Raw genomic sequence first — 24991 nt, forward strand, 5'->3', positions numbered from 1 at the left:
AGCAGGTGGTCCTCGGGAGAGGGGCACTGTGAAAGCAGCAAGCTGCATCTCGCTCTGTTTCCTGGTGTGAGATGACGTCACTTGTTCCCGCGTGCCCTTGCCATGGCCGTCACACAGCCGAGAGGGGGCCCTCACCAGAACTGAGCTGATGTAGGCCATTGCAAGCCATGCCCTTGAACCTCTGCATCTAAGCCCAATAACCCTTTCTTCCTAAGCAGCCCGTGTCAGGCATTATGGTGTAGGAGGGGTTATCAGAAAGTTGATGAAAAATGCTCATTATGAAAAATGATATATGGATTTATATACTCTTTATTACAAGCTTATTTATTTGAAAGTCAGACTTACAGAGGAGAGGCATAGGCAGAGGGAGAGATTGATCTTCTGTCCACTGGCTCACTCCCCAAATGGCCGCAACGGTCAAGACTAGGCCAGGCCAAAGCTAGGAGCTTCATTGGGTCTCCTACGTGGATCAGGGGGCCCAAGGACTTAGGCCATCTTCCACTGCTTCCCCAGGCACATTAGGGAGCTGGATCTGAAGTGGAGCAGCTGGGACTCAAACCAGTGCCTATATGGGATGCTAGCACTGCAGGTGGCCCCTATAATTTTTTTTTTTTTTTTTTGACAGGCAGAGTGGACAGTGAGAGAGAGAGACAGAGAGAAAGGTCTTCCTTTGCCGTTGGTTCACCCTCCAATGGCCGCCGCGGCCGGCGCGCTGCGGCCGGCGCACCGCGCTGATCCGATGGCAGGAGCCAGGAGCTAGGTGCTTTTCCTGGTCTCCCATGGGGTGCAGGGCCCAAGCACCTGGGCCATCCTCCACTGCACTCCCTGGCCACAGCAGAGGGCTGGCCTGGAAGAGGGGCAACCGGGACAGAATCCGGCGCCCCGACCGGGACTAGAACCCGGTGTGCCGGCGCCGCTAGGCGGAGGATTAGCCTAGTGAGCCGCGGCGCCGGCCTCCCTATAATTTTTAACATGAGTTTAAAAACAAAGTTTTTTCAAATCTTTTTTAAAAGAGTTACAGAGAGAGAGGAAAGGCAGAGAGAGGGGGAGGGGTATGGGGAGGGGGAGGGATGGAGGGAGAGGGGCCTTCCTTCCGGTGATTCACTCTCTAATTGGCTGCAACAGCCAGAGCTGCGCTGATCTGAAGCCAGGAGCTTCTTCTGGGTCTTCCATGTGGGTGCAGGGGCCCAAGGACTTGGGCCATCTTCTACTGTTTTCTCAGGCCATAGCAGAGAGCTGGATCAGAAGTGGAGCATCCCGGACTTGAACCTGTGCCCATATGGGATGCCAGCACTGCAGGCAGTGGCCTTACCTGCTATACCACAATGCTGGGCCCCCCCATAAACTTCTTAAAAAATGTATTTATTTGGGGCTGGCATTGCAGCCACTGCCTGCAATGCCTGCATCCCAAGTGGGTACCAGTTTGAGTCCTGGCTGCTCCTCTTCCGACCCAGCTCCCTACAGATATGCCTGGGAAAGAGCAGAGGTTGCCCCTGCACCCATGGGCGATCTGAATGAAGCTCCAGGCTCCTGGCTTCAGCCTGCCCAGGCCCGGGCACTGCAGCCATCTGGGGAGTGGACCAGCAGACGGAAGAGCTCACTGGTGCTCTCCCTTTCTGTAACTTTGCCTTTTAAATAAACGAATTCTTAAAAATATGCACTATCACTTTAAAAATTTTTATTTATTTGAAAGGCAGAGTTAAGAGTAAGGGACAGGGCCAGCGCTGCGGCTCAATAGGCTAATACTCTGCCTGCGGCGCTGGCACACCAGGTTCTAGTCCCGGTCGGGGCACCAGATTCTGTCCTGGTAGCCCCTCTTCCAGGCCAGCTCTCTGCTGTGGCCCGGGAGTGCAGTGGAGGATGGCCCAAGTGCTTGGGCCCTGCACCCACATGGCAGACCAGGAGGAAGCACCTGGCTCCTGGCAGCGCGGTGCGCTGGCCACAGCGGCCATTGGAGGGTGAACCAACAGCAAAGGAAGACCTTTCTCTCTGTCTCACTGTCCACTCTGCCTGTCAAAAAAATTTAAGAAAAGTAAGGGACAGATCTTCCATCTACCGGTTCACTCCCTAAATGGCCACAACAGCCAGGGCTTGGTCAAGCTGAAGCCAGGGGACAGGAGCTTCATCTGAGTCTCCTACGTGGGTGCAGGGGCCCAAGCACTAGGGTCATCTGCTGTCTCACAGGCACTTTAGCAGGGAGCTGGATCAGAAGTGGAGCACTTGTGCTCAGATGGGATGCTGGTATCTCAGGCAGTGCCTTAAGCTGTGGGCACCCTGCAACACCAGCTCCTGCGAACTTCTTCTTTTTTTTTTTTTTTTTTTAATTTATTGAGAGAGAGAGTTAGACAGTGAGAGGGAGAGACAGAAAGGTCTTCCTTCTATTGGTTCATTCCTCAAATGGCTACATCCGAAGCCAGGAGCCAGGAGCTTCTTCCGTCTCCCATGCGGGTGCAGGGGCCTAAGGACTTGGGCCATCTTCTGCTGCTTTCCCAGGCCATAGCAGAGAGCTGGATAAGAAGAGGAGCAGCCGGGACTTGAATCAGCGCCCATATGGGATGCTGGTGCCACAGGCAGAGGATTAAGCTGTTGCACCCTGCAACACCAGCTCCTGTGAGCTTTTAACTTTTAATTCTAGTTTCCCACAAGTTTTTATTTATTTATTTATTTCATAGGTAGAGTTACAGAGAAAGGTCTTCCTTCCGCTGGTTCACCCCCCAAATGGCCGCCATGGCTGGTGCTGCGCCGATCCAAAGCCAGGAGCTTCCTCCTGGTCTCCCATGCGGGTGCAGGGCCCAAGCACCTGGGCCATCCTCCACTGCCCTCCCGGGCCACAGCAGAGAGCTGGACTGGAAGACGAGCAACTGGGACTAGAACCGGTGCCCATATGGGATGCCAGTGCCTCAGGCGGAGGATTAACCAAGTGAGCCACTGTGCCGCACCCCCCCCCCAAGCTTTTTGAAGTCCCCTGTACCTTCCTTAAGGTCTGGCCTCATTGCCTTACTCATGTTCTCCCGGGGTGAGCCCCTCGCAATGTCCCAGATCTTTATTGAGCCAGACCTCCCTGAGCTGAGGGCACAGGTCCCCGGCTGCCATGTGGGCATTTCCTGTGTATGAGGTCATGTGGAGGGTGGAGGAGACCTGTGACCCGGGAGGGGGCATCTGGGTGTCTCAGCTGCAGAACCTCACGGTACTGCTCAGGGTCGGGGGACCGACACCGGGATGGGGTGGAAGTGAGTCGTCATGGAGCTGCAAGCAGCCGGTAGGGCGATGAGTGACAGGTTACGGACACGGGCGCAGGTGTTGGGGGCGGTGTGGTGGGATCTGAGTGTTGGCCCTGTGGAGTGCCTCTGGGACATCCACACTGGAACCAGATCTGGAGGAGCCGGGGCTGGGTGCCGATGAGAGCCGAGAATGTGCACAGGCTTGTCTGGGACTGGGGAAGCCGTGAGCGCTGGGCGTGCCTCATGGAGCTGCCTGGAGAGGCCCCCGTCTGCGGACGGCTGGGTGTGGCTTCTGGGGGCCAGGGTGGGGCAGTGTCTCAGAGGTCACCTGAGGCAAACGCTGGGCAGGTGATGAGGACTGAGGGGCCCCCTGGATCCAGGGGGACAACAGGCAGCTGGGGTGGATTGCAGAAGGAGGTGGCAGGGCAGGAAGGCCGGAGGCGGGCCAGTGTGGCCCCGGAGCAGTTGTGTGTGTGTAATTCTGGTCACACTCGGGTCCCTGCGATGCAGGGGGCAATGGGGGCCATTGAGGCTGCACCCGTTTCTGTGGCTGCCCTTGGGAGCAGAGGACAGCAGGGCAGTGAGAGAGCCGTGGGCTGGGCAGAGCCGTGCCAGACGAGAGGGAGCGGAGGGGCAGAAGTGGAGTCGCGGGGCTCAAATCCTGCCCGGACCACACAGGATGAAGGCTGCACAGTGGCCGCCACCCGGGCTGGCTCAAAGTAGTGCAGTGGCAGCTCCCGTTGAGCGCCAAACTCGAGGGCGGTCGGTGGGGCAGCAGCTGGACAGAAAGAGCTTTGAGGATTTCTGGTCGGGTGGGGGAAGCTCACTCCTGCCTTCTGTCTCCCGCCCCCCTGATGTACGCAGCAGAGGTCCCCAAGGCGCAGACCCTGCATCCTGCACTCGGGCGCTAGAATCCAGAGGCGCCAGCTGAGGCTGAGCACCCGTCCTGGTAGATTCTGTATCGGATGGGATTCAGTTTGTGCCGGCTTAACCATACAGGCGATTCCGGGTGCTAAACAGCAAGACCTTGACCCTGCTCGACGGGTGGGCAGGAGCCTCTGGGGGCTGAAGTGGGACCCGTGCGCCCTGCTGATCCCACGCAGCGAGGCAAACGAGCACGCATGTCGTTCCATTCCCCTTTATTACGGCCCTGTCCTCGCGCTCCAGAGCGGAAGGCTAGTGCATACACACCCCAGACATTCCTAAAGTGGACCTTGTGAACATTCAGAAGTCTCCCATTTCCTTCCCAGGATACAGAATCAAAAGGAAAAAAAAATTCTTTAAAAAAAAAAAAAAAAAAAAAAACAGGCTAAGTCCATCCCGGGACAAACTTAACCGTATCAGGAATCTGACCAAATACACAGAGCAGCAAAGATTCCCGCTAGAAAAGAACTCCCCAACAGCACATAAATAGGTCCCCAAGTATACATAATTCACATGAGTGTATACACAGATGCAATATATTAAAAGAAATTAGGTCTTTGCCCTCCCCAAAATTATTCAGAAATAATAAACATCGCATCTGGGGCAGGGGAAGCTGGGTGCTGCAGCCACGAAGGGGTCAGGCGTGCACCTGGCTCCCTGTGCACCATGCACCCCTGCCCGAGGTTGGGGGGAGAGGGGGTCTCTGCCCCCCACCCCAGATCCAGTGTTTGCAGGTAAGCAAGCTGGGGGAAGCGGGGAAGGCGGGTGGCACTCAGAGCTTGCCGTGCAGAGAGCAGGAGCCAGCCGAGGCCGCCCTCGGCTCCAGGGTTTTAAAGGGAAGTGCTTGGGACCCCAGGAAGGGGACAGCCACCCGGGCTGAGCCTTGCGAACCAGGTGTGGGTGCATGTGGACACACATGCACACTCTCACAGAGGCTTGCAAGGGGCACGGGGGTGTTCGGTGGGGCCCCCTCGGATCGTTGGCCCAAAGCCGCCGGTGGCCGGTGGCCATGTCCCCACGGCTCGGCCCAGGGTTTCTGTGCCCTGCGGGGAAGCCCCTTCCTCGGTTTGAGAGGCGCCGGTCGGTCACACGCAGCCATACTCATACCACACGGTCTGCGGGTCCCCGCCCGGCTCTGGGGACGCCGGCGTGCTCCTGGAGCTGCTTCCGCGGCTGCAGTCCTCCGGGGGCCTCACGGGGCCCTTGGCCGGCGGCCCCTCGCCATCCGGCTCCGTGAGGCCCGGCCCGGCCCGCACGGGCACCACGGCTGCCACCTCAGCTGTGTGCGGCGGCGTTCTGGGCTTGGTCCTGGCAGGTGGCGCGGTGGGCGAGCAGGGTGAGGCCCCCGAGGCGAGGGCCGGCGCTGTGGCCGACTGCTGCAGGGGCGCCAGCCTCTCCTCCTTCGGCGGTGCCAGCGAGAAGCGCCGCACGTCCAGCGGCCGGCCGCGGGGGCCCGGACAGGTGCCGCCGGCCTTGGCCGCCAGCGGAGTCCGCTCGCGCACCAGGCTATGCGGGCTGGAGGAGGGCCCAGGGCCTGGCGGTGGGTGGCTGCCAGTGTCTCTGCTCCCCACCGTCATGGGCCCCACCAGCTTCTGTGGGGGGCACTCGTGTCTGCAGGCCTCGGGCCCACTGGCCCGGAGGAGGTCAGCCGAAGCCAGGCTGAAGGCCCGGCTCAGGGACGCGCTGCGGCTGGCGGGGAGCGCGGCTTGCCGGGGTCTGCCCAGACTCAGGCTCTGCGGTGGCTGGACCTGGCGCGGAGGGGCACTGGGCGAGGCCGGGGTCTCCACCGACGACCGGAAGCTGGGCTTCACGTACTGCCCGGGCTTCGGCTGCCGCGCCTCGGGGGTGCTCACGGCCATCTTGATGGTGGGGGCCACAAAGCTGGTGGGCATCTTGGCCCCTTCTTTCCTGGGGGGTAGTCCTGGCTGGCTCCCCACGGCAGGGGAGTCGTTGGCTTTGCGGAAGTAGTCGCCAAGCAGGTCATCCTGGCTACCGGGCAGGTCCTATGGAGATAGAGAGCAGAGGTGGGAGCGAGGGTGGGGGTGACCCCTCCCCAGGGGTCCTCACGGCTGAATCATAGCCAGCTGTATCTCTTTACCGCTAAGGGGAGCAGGTAGGGGGAAGACTGCGGGCTGGGACCTGGACATCCCCTCCTGTGTCATGCAGCCTGCTCAGGCACAGCCCAGGGGCTTCCTACAGCTCCTGAAAAGCCAGGATGGGAGAGGAAGGACGGGGTCGCTGGGAGCCAGAGAGGGCCCAGTTCCCAGGAAGGAAGATGGACTGGCTCCCCCGCCCAGGGAGCCACCAGCTTGGGCTCAGGCAGAGCTGCTGGGGGTGCTCCTGAGGCTCTGAGCCCCCTGCATGTGCAGGCCACCAGGGACACGGCCTGCTGGGACGGCTCCCCTGAGACCTGCCTCCCATGGCTGAAGGTTGGTGGTAGACTAAATAACCCCCCAGCTCTGGTTCTTGAGCTCAAAGGCCACATCCGAGAGGGAGGGGGCAGGGTCGGGAGCTAGGGGCCACATGCAGCGTGCCATACTGTGAGTGTCCGTAACATCAGCAGATGATGGCCAGGCCTGTGAGCAGACGATCCACGTCCACTTGCTCAAAGCAACAGAAGTGAGCTGCTGCAAGATTCACTCTCTGGCCCTTTAAAATCTACAGGTGTTCAGCCCCCAAAGTCTGTCCCCCCAACTGGCTAGCTCCCAGTGGTTCTCCACAAGCCCCCCCCCGGCCACAGCCAAGCCCGCCTGGCTCAGAGGCCTCCAAGCTGGGCTGGGGAGGTTCCACATCCGGGCACTCACATGGGGGGGTGAGCTCCGGCTGCTCTCCTCCAGGAACTCCTCCAAGGTGACCATCTCGCTGCTGGGGGAGGCGGTGCGGGGCCGCGCCCCAGCAGGAGGCAGAGCGGTGTTCCTCTTCGGGGCACCCTCCTGGGGGGCAGGCCCGTTCCGGGGTGCGGGGTATGCGGGGCAGCCTGGGGTGCTGGCGTCTCGGGGGAGCGTGGCCGGGTCCCTGCTGGGGATCAGGTCCTCACTGCTGAAGCTCTCGGAGCGGCCGAAGAGCTGCTCGGAGGAACCTGGGCCCCGGGGCGGGCGGACACAGGGACGCACGTCAGTCGCAGCCCCCGTTCCCCAGCGGGGGCTCTGGATGTCATGAGATGGTACTCTGGGCGCGTGCGCGGTACCCCCAGCTAGCGCCCATCCACTCACGTGGTCAGAGTGGACTCGGGGGTGGTTTGGAGGCCTGTGCCCGGCTTCAGTCCCACCTTCACGCTAATGCACAGCCCGGGAGCCAGCAGGTGGTGCTTCCGGTCACTGGGCCCCTGCCACCCACGTGGGAGACCCAGCCCTGGCTGTCGGGCACTGCAGTCCCGCGGAAGCCAAGAGGACACATATTTGTGATTGGCTGGGGTCTTGCACATTCCCCATGGTGGGCGGCTCAGCCCATAAACGGACATTCTGCCGAATCACGGCCGGCTGTTCTGCTTCTGGGACCAACTCCAACCCAGCAGCCTGCAGACGCAGGAACGCGGGCTCCGCTGCCCAGAGGCCCGGGAACACACTCAGCCCTGCTTCTAGACTCCTGAGCGGAAGCGCAGCCTTACCTTTGAGGCTGAGAGGCGAGCTGTGGCTGGATGTCTTCCTGCTGCTCTCCAAGCTACTGGGCCGAGACGCTAAAAGGAAGTGGACGACGCTTAACGCACAGGGCCCAGGGCCAGGCACGAACCATGGGACCCCGGAGAACTCACGTCCCAGGCCAGAGCCATGCTCCTGAGAAGGCCTGGCTTCAGGGTGCTTGGCATGTGCACACCTGGGGTGACCCATGTTTATTAAGCTGTACTTCAGCCCGGGGAATTCTCACACGGGGTCCCTGGAGGGAAGGCGGACCTCTGGGTGAGGCTCGGGGTAGGGGACGGGCCGTGCTGCAGCCTGCTCTGAGACCCCAGGAACAGGCACGCCGGGTGGCATCCCTGCACGTGACCCCTGGGCGGGAAGGGGGCCTCGCTTCTCTTGCTCCATGTCGTTTGCTGCAAAGCCACGTCTACCCCAAGGGGAAAAGCTGAGGTTCACAGCGCCCGGCAGAGGGCACCCGGCCCTCCTGGGCGTGTCGAGGCCATGCCGTCTGGCTGCAGACTCTCAGGAAGGCTGAGCCATCCTCCCAGGGCTGACAGGCTCCCTCCTGGTCCCTCCTCCAGGACCCTGTCCTGGTGCCGGGTGGCTCAAGCAAGCCACATTCCTGTACTGTGAGCCCCGAGGGGGTGGGGACAGTGCTGTCACCTTTGCACCCCCCCACTCACAGCAGGTGCTGAGAGGGACCCCACCCCCCAAGTTTCCTGGGTCACATGTTAGCTTACGGCAGCCACCTGAGAATCAGCAGCACACATCTCCTGGAAAAGGAAGAAATCTCACGCCAAGGGAACTGTGTCGTGAGGCTGTGGGTCCTGCTCATGGTCCTGCGCCCGAGAACAGGGGAAGGGTCCCCTGGTCACTCAGTGAGACGGGCCCAGCACGAGGGGCGGGTTCGTCCCCTCCTCCGCTCAGGGTGAAGACGTCTTATATCGTAAGCATCTATGTGCACGTTGACTGTCAGCATCGTAAGACGACGCTCGTGGCTGGCGCCGCGGCTTACTAGGCTAATCCTCCGCCTTGCAACGCCGGCACACCAGGTTCTAGTCCCGGTTGCCCCTCTTCCAGGCCAGCTCTCTGCTGTGGCCAGGGAGTGCAGTGGAGGATGGCCCTGCACCCCATGGGAGACCAGGACAAACACCTGGCTCCTGCCATCGGATCAGTGCGGTGCGCCAGCCGCAGCGCGCTGGCCACGGTGGCCATTGGAGGGGGAACCAACGGCAAAGGAAGACCTTTCTCTCTGTCTCTCTCTCTCTCACTGTCCACTCTGTCAAAAAAACAAAACAAACAAGATGACGCTCGCGCCTATGACCTTGGCAGTCCAGGGAAGTCCATGTCAATTTTCCGAGTTTTTTTCTTAAGGATAACTTTCCCACCCTTGTAGGGCCACTTTAGCAGACATGAAAACAGTTCCTATCTCTTGTTCTGCGAAGATTCACGCTGTGCAGCCCGGGCTGCCATGGGCAGCTGAGACTCAGGGGAACACAGCGGAATTCCTGAAAGGCAGGGAGTGAGCTCCCCACCACTGGCGGTATGCAAGCAGAAGCTACATGCTCAGGTTCTGCGGGAGGCAGGGAGGAGGCCCTGCAGAACGTGGAGGCAAGGCCGAGACCCCTTGGCACGACCCGCCGCCCACTCACCGTACTGCCTGTGGGTGAACTCGAGCTCCAGGGACGGCTCGCAGAGGTTGTCTTCTGAGTTATAGCCTAGGGCGAAGACAAGGCCGATGAGCTGGGTCCCGGAGTATCCGCCGTCCAGGGAGAAAGCCCGCCCTCTGGTGCAGGGCCCACCCAGGCCCTCCCCACGCTGGGCAGTTCGCTCAGGGGGATGAAGGCGGGGTGTATGGGCGGTGCCACTGCCACCCCTGCTCCATCCAACAGCCACACCCCCGCCTGTGCAACCCAACCTTCCCCGGGCTTCTGCCCCTGCTCTCTGATCGAACTGCACCGATGACCAGCCCGTGCAGGGTGGGTTTGTCTCTGGGGTTGGGGTTTTCCCTCAGCATCCAGGGAACCCTTGAACTTCCTGGCAAGATGAGGCTGAGCCATTCTGCCGGGACTCTCTACAGCACACAAGACCACTCGGTATTTTCATCTCACGCTTAAAGCACACAGATGCCCGGCGACAGGCATCCTGGAGACAGCACAGGGCACCTGCCCTCCGCGTGGCCTCCCCAGAGGGACAACGGCCAGCCTTCTGGGGTGGAGAAGAGCAACCGTCCCCTCTGCTCTCAGGCCACTTGGGAGCACCAGTTCCTGAACACCGCGGGGTGGAGCTTGACCTGAGGTCTGAACCCATCCGGGCTTCCAAGAGTCCGGAGCCTCTGCTGCCCTATTTCTCCCTCCCCTCCAGGGGCCCACGACTCGCCTTTGGTGCAGCCTGGGTGCCGGGATGTAGGGGTGGAGCTGGAAGGGCTTGAGGCGATGGCTGGGGTAGAACAGGCCTTGGAGCCCAGCTCCGAGGGCCAGGGCTGGGCAGCCAGGTCAGCGGAGGCCTCTGTGCTGTCCATGCCATCCCCAGGGGGGGACCTGCGCTTGGCTCGCAGATCCCCAGGGCCTGGAGCAGGAGAGAACATCGAGACGTGAGGCTGCATGGCCGCTGCCCAGGCCGGGCAACCTCACCAGGGCCAGAAGCAGGCGCGACAGGACACACGGACCACACAGACGGAAGCTTGGCTGAGAAGGGCCTCGGCCCCGACCCGCGTTGGGGGGGTCACACTGCCAGAGTGGCAGCCTGGCCAGAACGAGGGGTGAACTGAAAGAGGACAAACAGTGTTGCTGAGAGCCCAGCTCAGGTGCGGGGGGCCAGTGCAAGGAGACTGCCCCCCGGCTTGTGGTTTCCCAGCGGGGGAGCAGTGAAGGAGCCCTCATCGCTGCCTGGGGAGGCGGACTCGGGGTGCAGTATCTGGGATCTTCCGCAATCGCTGACTATTCCACCACGACATTAACTGTCGAAATTAAACTGTATGTACACAGGCTTAAAAAAAACTAGACCCACAGCTCTCCAGAATAAGAAAAACATAAACCTACCGCCAACTAGCCGGTGGGAAAGGGAGACGGCTCTCCCAATACAAGACGCAAACCACCACGGCTGGGGTCCCTGACAGCCAGGAAAACCCATCACAACCGCGCCCCATGAGCCGAGCGCTCACCGTGGCGACGTGCGGCCCCGACTGCCCAGGCGTGGGGCCCAGCATCGAGTACCCTGACATCAGGTGGAAACTGGGTTTTTGCAAGGTAACCTTGATGAGAAGCAAGATTCAAGTCTGGTGGAAGGAGGGGGGCCGGTACAGCGAGGATGCAGAGGGGAGCGGGGCTGGGCGTGCAGTCGGCGTGAGCAGCAGGCAGGACAGTGGCAGCAGGTGGCGCAGAGGGATGGGGTTGGGGTTGGGGTGGGGGCTTAACCAGCCTGAACCGCTTCAGAGCGCTGAGCTCATCTGTGCGCTGAGGCAGAGTTCCCCTCCAGCGGGGTAACTATCTCCCTCGGCACAGAAACTGAATTGGCACCTAAAGGGCAGGTAGGCATCCAGGTGGAGGTGGACATGGCCGTTCTTGGGAAGACGGCTAAGGACGGCTGCAGACAGCACCATGGGAGGCCCGAGCACCAGGCACAGCCCTGCGCCTTCGTCCTGAGCTCAACCGCTCCAGGTATGACCAAGCCCGAGAGCAGCGAGCCACCCTTCCGAGCACGGAACAGCTCAGACAGGGCCTGGGTCGCCGGGGCCAACAGCTCAGCGCTCTGACAAAGCAAGGAGCAGAGGGCAGTGCTGGACTTTCAGATCCAGCTGCTCAAACATCCGCCTTACAGAAAAGCCGGCCTTGGCCTGGACAGAGCGGCTCTGCTCCACACACGGGCGTGACGCAAGCAGGCGGGTGCGAGGGAGGCGGCGCGAGCGAGCGGCCGCTGCACTTACTGAGCACAGCCGTCCCGGCCCACAGGAGGGTCGGTCCAGGCAACGTGGCAATGCATCTTCTACTTGGGAATCACAATCCACATGGGCTATGTTAGGCGGGGGACTGGGGTCGGGGGCAGACAGGGGTCCACTATAGGCCGTCTGGCGTGCTGTGTTTGGATTTTGGAAATGGAGGCGCATGCACGATGCAGACACGTGGTGGGGGAAGGGACTAGAAACCTCCCATCTCTGAGAAAGAGAGGGGCTCGACAGGAGAGCAGGGGATGTCCGAGGACCAGAACCGCAGGCGTTGAGAGAAAGCCGATGGAGACTTGTCTTTGTCCTTGCTTTTGCTTCTCAAAAAGGGGTTCTTTTTGCGCTGAGATGCTAAATCGTTATCACCCGGATATTCCACAAGGGGGGGGAGGGAGCAACAAATGAAATGAACAATAATTACAAATGAATCCGAATGAGCAAAATGTACCCGGGAAATCAGACCTCCGTCCCACCTGAGGACGAGGGACCCGACCCCCACCACGAAGACCTGAACCGGGGCGCGGGGAGTCCCTCAGGCCCCGGCCTCACGGGCAGCAGAGCCGCAGGGGGCCCAGGGGGACTCTGAGCCTCAGCCTGTTCCGGTATTAACCAAGACCGCTCCCGGGTTCAGAGCCGGGCTCCTCTTACTCATCCACGTTAATGACAGGGTCCCGGCAACGCGGCTCCTGTGGCAAGACCTCGGGGGCACGCAGCGACACGCCTCGGCCCGCGGCACCAAGGACTTGGTAAGCGTGTCTGTCTGTCTCAAGCGGCCTCTTTGGGCAGGAGGAGGTTCCAGACCACAGAGCCCCTCCCCCTCCTAGCCCACACCAGATCCCTGGCCATTCAGTCATAATGGTCCTTTTTTTCACACTCCCTTAGAGACATGGCTGCGTCAAAATGCTCACAGAAAATGGAATCTGAAAATTTTAGGGCAAAAAAAAATCTTGAAATCCATGCACAGCGTTTTTCATGACCTGTTTGAAGACCTGGGTTCCAAAGACTTTGTGCTCCAAAATAAACTAACTTTTTGAAGAAGGCTCGTGTTGTAGAACCCAGTGCTGAGTCTTAACACAGCAGGTAACCGGCAGGACCACAGTGGATGCCAGAATCTGTTATTTCCTCCTCCACAGCGCCCCCTGGTGGCCATGGTTCAGCACTGCACAGCTAGGGACCAGCTTCCAGCTCTCTGGGGCTCTAGGACAAGCTCAGGGCACCCTCGGCCCACATTACATCCCCAGGGGCAGGGCCGAGCCTGGAGCCCACCTACTCCCTCAGCAGGTGTCAACACTACATGGCCGCCGCCTCTCAGCTCACCAGGATGGGAACTGTGCCTGGCTCACGGGGCAGTGAGGACTGAACAGCACAGAACTGAGACGCGAGACATGGTGGCAGCTACTAAGAACTGTCACAGAGCTGACCTGCCCCAGCAGCAGGCCGGCCACCTTCCCTTAGGTTTTCCTGACTCAGTCACACCGATTATCATTCCTCCCTTCAACTGCAAGACAAACGTCAAATGGGAACAGCCCAAGGGAACCCTGGAGGCAGCAGAACCCCTCTGGTTAGAGGCTTGTCCTCACTGGCCCTATGTGAGAGCCTTGTTCTGACCGCTGGACCCTTAAAGCACAGGGGTCCAGGCAACCAGCCCCCAGCCAGGGTGCGCCCGTCCAAGACAGGACAGGGACAGCAGAGGTGAACATGAGCCCCGAAGGACCTGGGCTTGGGTCACGCTCAGAACCACACCCTCAACCCGGGGGGCTCACAGCTGGGTCCCATCAGCCAGACATTGGGGGGGGGTGTCCTTGATAAAAAGTTACATTACATGGGAGAAGTAATCCCCAAAAATGATAAAGATAAACCTGAAAACACAGCCGTATTTAGAACAGCTGCTCTGTGTAGTAACTGACCCCGAGACCTATTTTTTTCTTCTATACTTGAACATGTCTGAAATCAGCCTGCAGCTTTGACAGCATCATAAGTCACCCCTGGCCAGGGTGAGACCGACATCGCTCTTCCTCTCGTTCCCTCTTCCTTTGACGTGTGGCATAAAGGAGTTCTTTCAACAAGACGGCTGTGCCACATGCCTGCTCCCATGAAGGCCAGAGACCACGCAGCTCGTCCGGCCTCCTGGCCAGAAGTCCCGCACTCGCTCCAGACCCTCCGGAGACAGCTCTGAGGCAAAGGGGACACGTGTCCTGTGGCCAGACCCGGCTAGAGGGCGCAGCCCAGCCTGCCCTGTAAAGGGACGGGTCAGAGCCAGCCACGGAGCACAGGTTAAGTGCACCTGGGAGCTCCCCCCAGACACGGCTCATGATACAGCTCACTGGCCCGCGTGAGCGCCCAGGCTGCGTCTACAACCCCACCTGCCCACGGTGCCTGTTTGAGAATCAGCTCTGGACAGTCAGATACCTGCCACAGTCCACCCGCTAAATGACAAACGTGCCGCCGTGGCCTTCCACGGGAGGCGCACGCCCCGTTGACGTTCTGACACACGCGTGTGCACACCCCGACCACGGCTGGGTGAGCCCCTCCTACCTTTCTCCCTGGACGCCCCGTGGGGGTCGTGCTCCTCCATGCCGTTCACGTCCAGCGGGGGGGTGGCGGGGTTCTCGGGCTGGGACCTGAGGGGCTGAGGGGCGGGCGGCGAGGCGGGCTCTTCCAGCTGCCAGGGAGGGCTGTCTGTGCTCGTCCTGGGGCGCTCTCGGGAACCCTCTTTCTTTGGTTTGATGAGTTTGACTAAGGCTCTGGCTCCAATCCAGTGGCTCTTCCTAAGGGGAAGCGATGTGTATCACAGCGCCGCTGCCGGATCGGCAGACGCCCTGATGTGGGCCAGCACTTCTGGCCCCGGCTGGGGAAGTCTGGCCGGTGACCTGGGGCGCGTGCACGGTGGCCAAGCTGCTGCTCGTCTGTGACGTGCAGGAGGTGGCACCGGGCTGCGCCGGTCGGCAGTGAGGTTCCAGGGACAGAATCGCAGACCCCCGGCGCTTTCTGCATGGAACCGTCAGGGACGAGAGCTGGCGTCCTGACGCTCCCTGACACTCGAGGAAAACCGACGCAAGCAGAGGAGCGGCGGCTGTGTGGTGCAGTGGTGAAGCCACGGCTTATGACAACGGCATCCCATAGGGGCGCCGGTTCGACTCCCACTGCTCTACTTCCGATCCAGCTCCCTGCGAATGTGCCTGGGAAAGCAGCAGAGGATGGCCCCGGTACTGGAGCCCCTGCACCCACATGGGAGACCTGGATGAAGCTCCTGGCTTCAGCCTGGCCCAGTCACCTGGGGGTGATCCAGAGGATGGAAGCCCTCCCTAGCTCCTCCTCTAACTCTTTCAAGTAAATAAATTTAAAAACCAAAACTCTTCTGACAGAGGGGAGAGGAGCTGTGGGGCAGTGAAGACGGGGGCCCTGCCGAGGGGGCCTGGGGGTGGCCACAGAGTCCACTCTGCTCGTAGGAAAGCAGCGAGGCCGCCCTGTCCGAAGCCACCGCCCATCACTCACTTCTTTGGAGCAGGATCGTAGAACTTGTACTGGTCCATGATCTTTTCTTCCAGTTTTTCCTTGTGTCTCCGTAAGGCATTCAGCTTGTCTCTGAGAATGGAAGGCAGAGACCCCCCTGTCACTCCACAGGACAGGAGAGTTTCCCACCATCACCGTCACGGTCACACTTGCTTGGGTCCAGGGGGCTCTGACCGTGACTCCTGCCCAAGCCCTGAGACCTGGCACTGTGAACTCAGGCCAGGGAACTGCCCGCCAGCAGGGAACTCAAAGCTCCCACCAGGCAATTCAGGGCGTGGGCACACCCTACTTCCCAGGTGCGCATGAACCAAGGTGGCCAATGCAGAACCCCGCCCGGGGCCCCTTCCAACACAGGGTTTCCCCTAAGGTGTCCATGGGGCAAACTCCAAAGCCCTCTGGGACCAGAGAAGACAGCAAGCAGAGCAGAGCAGGGCTGGCAGGAGGGAGTGGCTGGGCTGTGGCGAGCCGGCGTGCTCTGCACCTGCTGTGCTAATGCACTGCTCAGCAGGGCGGCCTCCTCTGGAGGCCAGGGGAAGTAGCCACGTCTCACCTTTCTAACAACACAGCAAGCGGCCCAAGAGACATCCCTCAAGCCTTGGGAGCCACGGGACACCCCTGCTTCCCGGGGAGTCTGGCCTCACTACAGGAAACGCACGATGCGGTGTGCTCCCAATCCTGGGGCCTGGGTACACAGTGTGCCTTCTGCCACACTGCCCACAGGACCCCGGCCCCCTGCTGCTGTGTGGCCACAAGGCTCCACCCTCCTACTTTCCCCAGATGGAAGGCGCCTTTGTTCTAGAAGCTGGGGTCGTGCCCAGGTGACCACGGGGCCCTGACCACCAGCCACGTCCGGCCCCAGCTGCGCTGTTCTGCCCTCACGGCTGCTGCCCAGGGCGTGCCCGATGCACTCACGGCTGCAGCAGGCTCCAGGAAGTATGCCAAACCGCAGCTCACATAGACGCTCTCTAATGCACACACGTCACCCTGCCCAGCCTCTGCGGGAGGCCGCTGTCACTCAGCACACCCAGGACTGGCTCAGGCAGCTGGCAATGCCCCCAGGACGGTGCGGCTTTGCACACTGCCCACCCTCGGGAGGTGGTGGGCCCCTGAAGCCAGGGGAAGGAGCCGGGCAGATCCCCGGGAGCCCACGGTGCCCCCAACCCTGTCTCTTCCTGCCTTCACCCCGCTCATGCCCCCACTCCAGGGCCTGCCAATGCTGGCCATTCCTGACCACGTGGAAGAACAGGTCTACCGCTACAGCTCAGACAGAAAGCACTGTGGCTCCCAGAGTGTGTCTTGGGTGGCTCACTCCCGAGCCACGAGGTCGCCAGCGCCAGGGCTCTCCCCGCTGACCTCTGCCTCTGGCAACCTCCTAGGCCCTGCTGGACGAGCAGCCCTTCACAAACTCCCCAGTGAGCCCAGAGTCCAGCCAGGCACGGACGCCTCCACAGCTAAGCGGCCCCCAGCTCTTCTCCGCACCCCGCTGCCAGCCACGCCCCTCCTGCAGGGCCCGCCCCCATGCCGTCCAGCAGCAGAAACCCTTCCTGGTGGCGAACACCTGCTCTCAAAAGAGCAAACCAAAGCTGACCACTGCCCTGTGCAGACATCCGCAGCACTGCCGGGCCACCGGGGGAGCCTGCGTGGGGGACTCGGTCCGTCCGCGGGGGCTGCGCTGTGTGGCCAGTGCCAGGGGACGGGCGTGGGCGGGGCAGCCGGCCTGCCCCCTCTTACATGTACTGCTTCTGCTCCTCGTGGAACAGCTCCTTGTTCTCCATGTTCTGCTCCACCAGCATCTGGTTCTGCTGGCTCAGCAGCTGGATCTGGCTCAGGAGGTGATGGTTTTCTTCCTCCAGGTTGCCCTTGAGGCGGGACAGCAGCTGAAACACAGACCGGCAGCGTCTCAAACACCCTGGGGCCCAGGTGGCCCCTGCGGGCATCTGGCTTCCGAGAGAAAATCAGGTGCACAAAGATGTGCTATTTATGTGCTTGAAAGGCAGAGAGACAGAGAGCTTCTGTCTGCTCATTCACTTCCCAACACCTGCAGAGCCAAGGCTGGGCCAGGCCGGAGCTGGGAGCTGGGAGCTGCATTCAGGTCCCCCATGTGGGCGGAGGGGCGCAGGTCTGCACTGGCAGGGAGCTGGACGGGAAGCAGAGCCAGGGCCCAGACGCAGGCACTCCTCCATGGGATGCAGGCGGCCCGGTCTCTGTGCCACCCCCCGCGTCAGGGGCCATCTGGCTGGGACCAGGCACGTGGCACCCCAGGCTCCAGGCTCCTCGTCGGTGATGTCTCAGAGAGCTACTGCGCAGCCACAGGAAACACCTCTGAGGTCAGCTCTTGACGAACGAAAGACAAGCGTCCTGAGGACACGGGCCGTCCTGTGGTGTCTCGGAGGGGCATGGAGGCTCCTCACGCGTCCCTGCCAGACCCACTGTGCCTTCCCTGTCATGGGTGTGTCCAGGCGCTTGTCTGCGGACAGGGTCCGTTTCCAGCCTGCTGTCCCAGGCGGGACAGCTGTGACCCCCTGGCACCTGGGGACTCCTGATTCCCAGGAGCCTGAGCCAGAGTCAGCCAAACCTAAAACATGAGGCCAATCCGTGCCTGTCAGAACAGCGTGGGACTGACGTGGAGAGCCACGGAAGGCGGTGCGGACGCAGCTGAGGACGGTCAGCGAGCCCGGCCAGCTGTCTCCACGCACCCTCCCCACCCTGCCGAGACTGGACGGACGGTTTCCCACGCCTCGCGTGTGCCCTCTCCGTCCCTTCCCCGCCTCGGGGCCTCGGGGCCTCGGGGCCCCGGGCACGGGCTCCTCACCTCGCAGTGGTTGTCCAGCTTGGTCAGCGAGATGTCCATGTTCTGGTGCTGCTCCTTCAGCTCGTCGAAGCGCGCCCGCCAGCGGCTCAGCTCCAGCTGCGAGTTGTTGAGCGAGGTCTTCAGCTCCTTGGTGTGGGCGTGCAGCTCCTCGTACTCCCCCTTCAGCTGGTGGTGCAGCAAGGTGACCCTGAGGAGGAAAAGGGCTGAGAGCCTCCGAAGGGGGCAGGGCCGAGAGCCGGGCCCTGAGCACCCGCAGACCTCAGCCATCTGCCGGGCCTCGGCTTTTCCCACGAGTCACAGCGAGGGGCTTGAACGGCGTGCTGTTCGCGAAGGGTAGAGCGCCGTGTGGCTCCCTGGACCACATCTGGGCTCTGGCACCCCTGCACACGTGCAGAGAAGGCTTGTTAAAACAACTTTTCTGAAGTACAGAATCAGAACACCTGCACCAAATTCCACCTGCGTCTCTGCCCAGCTACTCCACCCGCGTCAATGCCCAGCTACTCCACCTGTCTATGCCCAGCTACTCCACCTGCGTCTCTGCCCAGCTACTCCACCTGCGTCTCTGCCCAGCTCTCAGTCCCAAGCCCCTTTGCAATTTCAGCTCCAAAGAGCAACCCAATAGCACACGGCGGAGTATGCAAACCTGTTAAAAAGCAACATCAGCAGCAGCCTAGCTCTGCTCCAGCTGGGATTTCTCGGAAGCCCTATACCAGAGCTCAAATCCCAGGGTCTGATGGGCGTGGACAGGCCTAGGCTGGCCCACCCAGTTTCACTTTTTAGAAACAAATCAGGCCGGCGCCATGGCTCACTAGGCTAATCCTCCGCCTGTGGCACCAGCACACCGGGTTCTAGTCCCGGTCAGGGCGCCAGATTCTGTCCTGGTTGCCCCTCTTCCAGGCCAGCTCTCTGCTGTGGCCCGGGAGAGCAGTGGAGGATGGCCCAAGTGCTTGGGCCCTGCACCCCATGGGAGACCAGGAGAAGCACCTGGCTCCTGCCATCGGATCAGTGCGGTGCACCGGCCGCAGGGTGCTGGCCGCGGCGGCCCTTAGAGGGTGAACCAACGGCAAAGGAAGACCTTTCTCCCTGTCTGTCTCTCTCACTGTCCACTCTGTCAAAAAAAAATAAATCAGCTGCCCACACTTTAGCCACCTGGAAGTTTCACAGCTACACCCAGAGATCCAGCGTCTCTGAACACTGAGACCGAGCACGGCTGGCAGCTCCGGCCCGCCTCCCGGCCGCCACCCCTGCTGGAGACACGACCGCGGCCGGGCTGCAGAGCCGGCACCGTGCACTCTCCAGTCACCGCCCCGCATCCGTGGCCGGCACTGTCGCACCCAGGGGCTCCACACCCTGCTCACCAGAGGCACCCAAGTCCACCAACCCCAGTGTGTGTGAACACAGGGAAACGGGGGAGGGGAAGCCCCACATGGTGTGCCTTTGAGTGAGACAAGACCTGGTTCAGTCCTGAGTCTGCCAGCGCCTGGAAGCATTGACCTTGGCCAAGTTAACATCTCTCTGAGCCTGTTCTCTCAGCTGTAAAAATGGAGTAAGAACAGTATGGTCGATGGGGGCCGGCGCTGTGGCGTAGCGGGTAAGGTCGCCGCCTTCCGTGCCAGCATCCCACATGGGCACCGGTTCTAGTTCCGGCTGCTCCACTTCCGATCCAGCTCTCTGCTGTGGCCTGGGAAAGCAGTGGAAGATGGCCCAAGTCCTTGGGACCCTGCACCCACATGAGAGACCTGGAAGAAGATCCTGGCTCCTGGCTTCCGATCAGCTCAGCTCCAGCCACTGTGCCATTTAGGGAGTGAACCAGCAGGTAGAAGACCTCTCTCTGTCTCTACCTCTCTAACTCTGCCTTTCAAATAACTAAATAAATAAATCTTCAAAAAAAATCCAGGAAGGGGCCAACGTTGTAGCACAGCAGGTTAAGCCGCTGCTGGCAATGCCACCATCCCATGTATCAAGTGCCTGTTTGAGTCCTGGCTACTGCACCTCTGATCCAGCTACCTACTAACACCCCTGGCAGGGCAGCAGCAGATGGCCCAAGTGCTGGAGACCCCAGCACCCACGTAGGACCTGTATGAAGCTCCTGGATCCTGGCTTTGGCCTGGCCCAAACCTGGCTGTTGCAGTCATTTGAGGAGTGAACCAGTGACAGATGGAAGATCCCTCCCTCACCTCCTCTCCCTGCCACTCAACCTTTCAGAATAAACAGACTGAAAAAAACAGAACAAAATGTATTTAGGCAAAAAAAAAAAGGCTAGCGATGTGGCACAGCAGGCTAAGCTGCCATATGTAACAACCAGCACCCCATATCAGGGTGCTGGTCTGACTGCTGGTTCAAGTCCCAGCTAGCACACTTCCAATCAAACTCCCTGCTAGTGTGCCTGGGAAGGTGGCAAACAATGGCCTGAGTGCTTGGGCCCCTGCCACCCACGTGGGAGACTCGGAAGAAGCTCCTGGCTCCAGCTTCAGTGTGACCCAGCACTGGCTGTTGCAGCCATCCAGGGAATGAACCAGCAGATGGAAGACCTGTCACTCTACCTTTCAAATAAAAAAAAATTAAAGATTTATTTATTTACTTGAAAGTCAGAGTTACACAAAGAGAAGGAGAGCAGGGAGAAAGAAAGAGAGAGAGTGAGCGAGCACCAGAGAGAGAGGTCTCTATCCGCTAGTTCGCTCCCCAATTGGCCGCAACGGCCAGAGCTGCACCAATCCAAAGCCAGGATCCTCTGCCAGGTCTCCCACGTGGGTGCAGAGGCCCAAGGACTTGGGCCATCTTCTGCAGCTTTCCCAGGCCATGGCAGAGAGCTGGATAGGAAGTGGAGCAGTTGGGACACGAACTTGCCCCCATATGGGATGCTGGCACTGCAGGTGGCGGCTTTACCTGCTATGTCACAGCGCCGGCCCCTCAAATAAAAAATCTGGGAAAACGACTGTGTTTGTAATGACCACGTACATGCCTGTTTCCTTATTATTCCTTGAACAACACAGCAGAACAACCGTTTACACAGCACTTAGATTATCAGTAGGCACCGGAAGTACCCTGGGGATGATTTAAAGCACACGGGAGGACGTGCAAATACGACACGTAAGGGGCTCTGCATCTTCAGATTCCAGCGTCCACGGCATCCTGGAACCAGCCCTGTGGACGCTGAGGGACAAGGGGAGAAGGCTCGGATCCTGAGGCTCTCTGGTCACATTTCCATCAGTCGATCAACACATGACCAATATGCAACCTTGCTTATGTGGGTTTCTGTTTATTTTGTTAAGATTTCTTTATGAAAAGGCAGAGAGAGAGAGAGAGACAGAGAGAGAAAGAAAATGAATATCTTCCATGTGCTGGTTCACTCCCCAGATGGCCAGAACAGCTGGGTCTCAGCCAGGCTGAAGCCAGGTGCTCCATCCAGATCTCCCACGTGGATGGCAGGGCCCAAGTACTGGGGCCATCTGCTGCTTTCCCAGGCGCACCAGCACACAGCTGGAATGGAAACGGAGCAGCTGGGGTGTGAATCAGGGCTCCGACACGGGATGTCAGTGCTGCAAGCGGCAGCTTATCCAGCCGCACCACAACCCCAGCCCTGGGGTTTCTGTTTCAAGATCCTATGCGTCACACTCACAGCCACGGGGGGTCACCGTGCCCGGGGGAGCATCCTGACACAGTACCTCCTCTCACACGTGCTACAGCCTTCTCACACTCACAGCACCGGACAGCGCTGGGCAGCACTGGGCAGCACTGGACAGCACTGGCGCACGCGCCCGGGGCCCACTCCCTACCATGAAATCAACAAAAGGCACAGTCCACGGACACGCGGTCCTGGGTGGATCTGGAACATCTGTTGGCAGCAGGAGAGCTCAAACACGAGAGGGAGCGTCCCCTCGCCCAGCCTCAGGCGGAGCCGGCGCGTCTGGCGACTCCAGCCGTTCAGCCCCTGGGCCTGGGCCTGTCCCCGTGAGCACCAGAGAGACTTAGCAAGCAGAGCACTCGCGGACACAGACTCGGAACAGTGAGCAGCAGCCGAGCCTCCCACCAGACACCCGTCGGCCGAGGCAGGTAAGGAACAGCCCTGGGCCTGACACCCTCCCCCAAAGGTGCAGGTGGGGACCACCCAATGCAGAGAAGGCACAGGCCCGGCATCACCCGCGCCCTTCCACGCGGCAACAGCCGGAGCTGCCTTTTACGGTCTCCCCCGGGGCAGCCGGTGACACGACCCGGTGTGGAAGACACCCGGGCGTCAGACTCACTGCGCCTCCTGGGGATCGCTCACAGGACAGGCCTCAGCAGAGTCCTGGGGGCTGGGCGGGGGGAGGGGTGGCGGCACCCGGCGCACGGGCCCTACCTGTCCAGTTCTCCCCGCAGCCTCTGGTTCTCGCCCGCGGCGACGGCGTCCGCCCTGCGCTCCTGCTGCAGGGCCTCCCGCTCCGCGGTCAGGACCTTCTCCAGCTCCTCCAGCGCGGCCTTGTGTGCCAGGAGGTCCCCGTGCCTGCGGGAGGGAAGCACCAGCTGGAAGGGGCCCGGGCCCGGGAGGGAACGGGACTCCTCAGGAGACCTCCCTGCAGGGGGCAGGGGACAAGGGACCAGGCAGGGGCGAGGCAGTGACGAGCCCAGCTCCCAGCACAGAGCCCGGAACCCTCTTCCTGCAGCCTGGGGTCCCCAGGGCCCCTCCTCCCAGGGCCACCTGGGACCAAGGTCTGCGTCTCCTGAGCTCCAGGCCTTCTCTTTCAGGGAATTACGAGCACGTTACCCGGTGCTCCTGGAAGAACAGGTGGACCTCGAGCAAGCCGCAAGGCAGTCGTCCAGATGAGACTGCGTGGCAGCTCGCCTCTCCTCGCCCCTTCCCCTGGGGGGCCCACGACGGCTCCATCGCTTGCCCAGGAGCCGCCAGGGCCAGCAGTGGCCACCCATGCAGGTGCACACAGCCCTCCCCTCCCCCACACCGCAGAGCACATGGATGGAGCCCCCAGTGTGCCCGGGAGCCCCCAATGTGCCCGGGCCACCCCCCCGCTGGAACATTTTAGGTTCTCAGAGGACCCAGGATCTCCTCCAAGACCAGGAGGCGCACGGCAGACTGGGAGTGGGGAGGGGTCCGGGGCACAAGCTCCCCACGTCCCCTGTTCGGGCAAAGGCCCCCTACACATCCCCAGTTCTCCATGAGGGCCTCCCGCCCACAGATGGCCTGACCCCCGCCTCCATCGTTGTCCTGCACCACCTCTGTGGGGCCAAACCCACTAGGACAGCTGCTCAGGCGGCCGCCTACGGAGACGTCTGCGTGGCCTTCAGCCCCGATGTGGCACAGCCTGAGGGTGGAGGCTCGGCCTGGCTCTCAGGGTGGCAAACCTCCTCACCCAGGCTGACGAGTCTAGAAAAACGCATCACGCTGAACAAATGCAGGCCACAGGAAGGCGGCCCGAATCCTGCTCCCTGCTGTGACGCCTTGGAAAAGTGCACAGAGCACACGAGGACGGGGCAGAGGCTTCTACCAGGTCCCCCGGGCAGCCGTGATGCACGGAGACATGGGGCAGCCGTGCTGGGCCAGCTCACCGTGTTCAGGCGTCAGGTGGAAAACACCCGGGTCCCCACGCTCCTCTGCCTGAAGCCCACAGTCCAACCAGCTCAGCGGCTGCAGCCGGCTGCAACTGGCAGAGAGCTGTGGGGCTCACGGCAGGAAGGCCACCCTGGCATCGCCTAAATCCCACCTGCAACACCCCCCCCCCCGCCATGAACGGACATGAAGAATGCAAGACGTTTATTCCAGCAAACAGGGCACCGAGAATAAGGCGCCTGCACAGCGTTGGTGAGCGGGGGCATCGCGCTCCCATCACAGCCGCCTACTCCGCATTCTACTCGGCCAGTCTGCCGCTTGGGCGTACCCCCACCGGGTCTAGACCCAGCATCGTGTAGACAGCAGGTGCTCAATACATGTATGCACGAAGACGGGATGATAGCAGGAGGAGCAGTGTGCAGAAGCGGTCACTTTGGCTGGAAGGAAGAGTCGTGGGGCAGACGCCTCCACAGCCCTCGACGGACAGGGATGGGGGTGGGGGGGACTGGGGAATGAAGCGATGGGGCCACCACCGCCCACGAGCACCATCAGCGCCCACGCGCAGCTGCCCGGGCTCAGCTCGTGCCTGCCAGCTGCTCCCACCTGCAGGACGCAGTTCTGCTTAGGTGCCCGCCGAGGCCGACTCGGAGACACCGGCAGCAAAGGCGGCGGGCGGCCCTCTCTCTGGCTCCACGCTGGGCACCTGGGCACCTCTCTTCAGCTATGCCTACCTCTCAGACTCAAGGGCGTGCCCCCTCCCCTCCAGGTCCTGCTGCCCCTGCCCCAGGGGTCCAGTGCCAGCTGTGGCCTCTGTGGGGGCAGGAACTCAGCCGATGCTGGCTGACTTTTTGAACACAAAACCCCGGACCCAGCTCTCTGCTGTGGCCCGGGAGGGCAGTGGAGGATGGCCCAAGTGCTTGGGTCCTGCACCCCATGGGAGACCAGGAGAAGCACCTGGCTCCTGCATTCGGATCAGCATGGTGCGCCGGCCGCGGCGGCCATTGGAGGGTGAACCAACGGCAAAGGAAGACCTTTCTCTCTGTCTCTCTCTCTCTCACTGTCCACTCTGCCTGTCAAAAAAAAAAAAAAAAAAAACACCAACACCAAATAGTAAATACATCTTTTAAAAACAAGAGATTAGTGCCTTTCAACACACGCAGGTTTCACCTAAGGTGGGAGAAGGCCTGGCGGCAGACAGCAGGAGGGACAGAGAAGACAAGAAGGCAGCGCCCAGGTAACTGCAGACGACCTGACAGGTGCACGGCGCTGCTCTGCCGAGGGTGCTGGACTCACAGCGCTTCACCTGGGGGCTTCCAGGGTTACGATGGAACACTTGGGAGAAGTCATACTCCAGCCTGCACGGCCCAGTCCTCCCCGGTGACGCCACCAGGGCACACCACGGGGCTTCCCAGGGTGCCGTTC

At 61.1% G+C, this 24991-nt stretch overlaps 1 protein-coding gene across 4 annotated transcripts in view; it reads right to left on the reverse strand.

Moving 5' to 3' along the window:
- Positions 1-4347: 4347 nt before the first annotated feature.
- Positions 4348-24991, reverse strand: part of CCDC88C (coiled-coil domain containing 88C) — a 117766-nt gene continuing 97122 nt past the window's right edge. Inside the window, exons 21-30 of one of the 4 annotated variants that reach the window (XM_051826127.2) lie at positions 22367-22510; positions 18028-18214; positions 16947-17092; positions 15198-15287; positions 14238-14470; positions 10142-10330; positions 9415-9480; positions 7753-7821; positions 6950-7224; positions 4348-6148 (exon numbers count right to left, since the gene is read on the reverse strand). In XM_051826127.2, coding sequence (XP_051682087.2) covers positions 5231-6148; positions 6950-7224; positions 7753-7821; positions 9415-9480; positions 10142-10330; positions 14238-14470; positions 15198-15287; positions 16947-17092; positions 18028-18214; positions 22367-22510 — 2317 coding nt within the window. In that variant the 3' untranslated portion in view covers positions 4348-5230. Of the gene's footprint in view, positions 6149-6949; positions 7225-7752; positions 7822-9414; positions 9481-10141; positions 10331-11687; positions 12054-14237; positions 14471-15197; positions 15288-16946; positions 17093-18027; positions 18215-22366; positions 22511-24991 lie in introns of those variants that run through there. The other 3 variants (XM_051826129.2, XM_051826128.2, XR_011385075.1) reach the window with 3 other exon arrangements.

Source organism: Oryctolagus cuniculus, chromosome 20 (genome assembly GCF_964237555.1).
Source record: "Oryctolagus cuniculus chromosome 20, mOryCun1.1, whole genome shotgun sequence".
In the NCBI taxonomy this organism is placed as follows: domain Eukaryota; kingdom Metazoa; phylum Chordata; class Mammalia; order Lagomorpha; family Leporidae; genus Oryctolagus; species Oryctolagus cuniculus.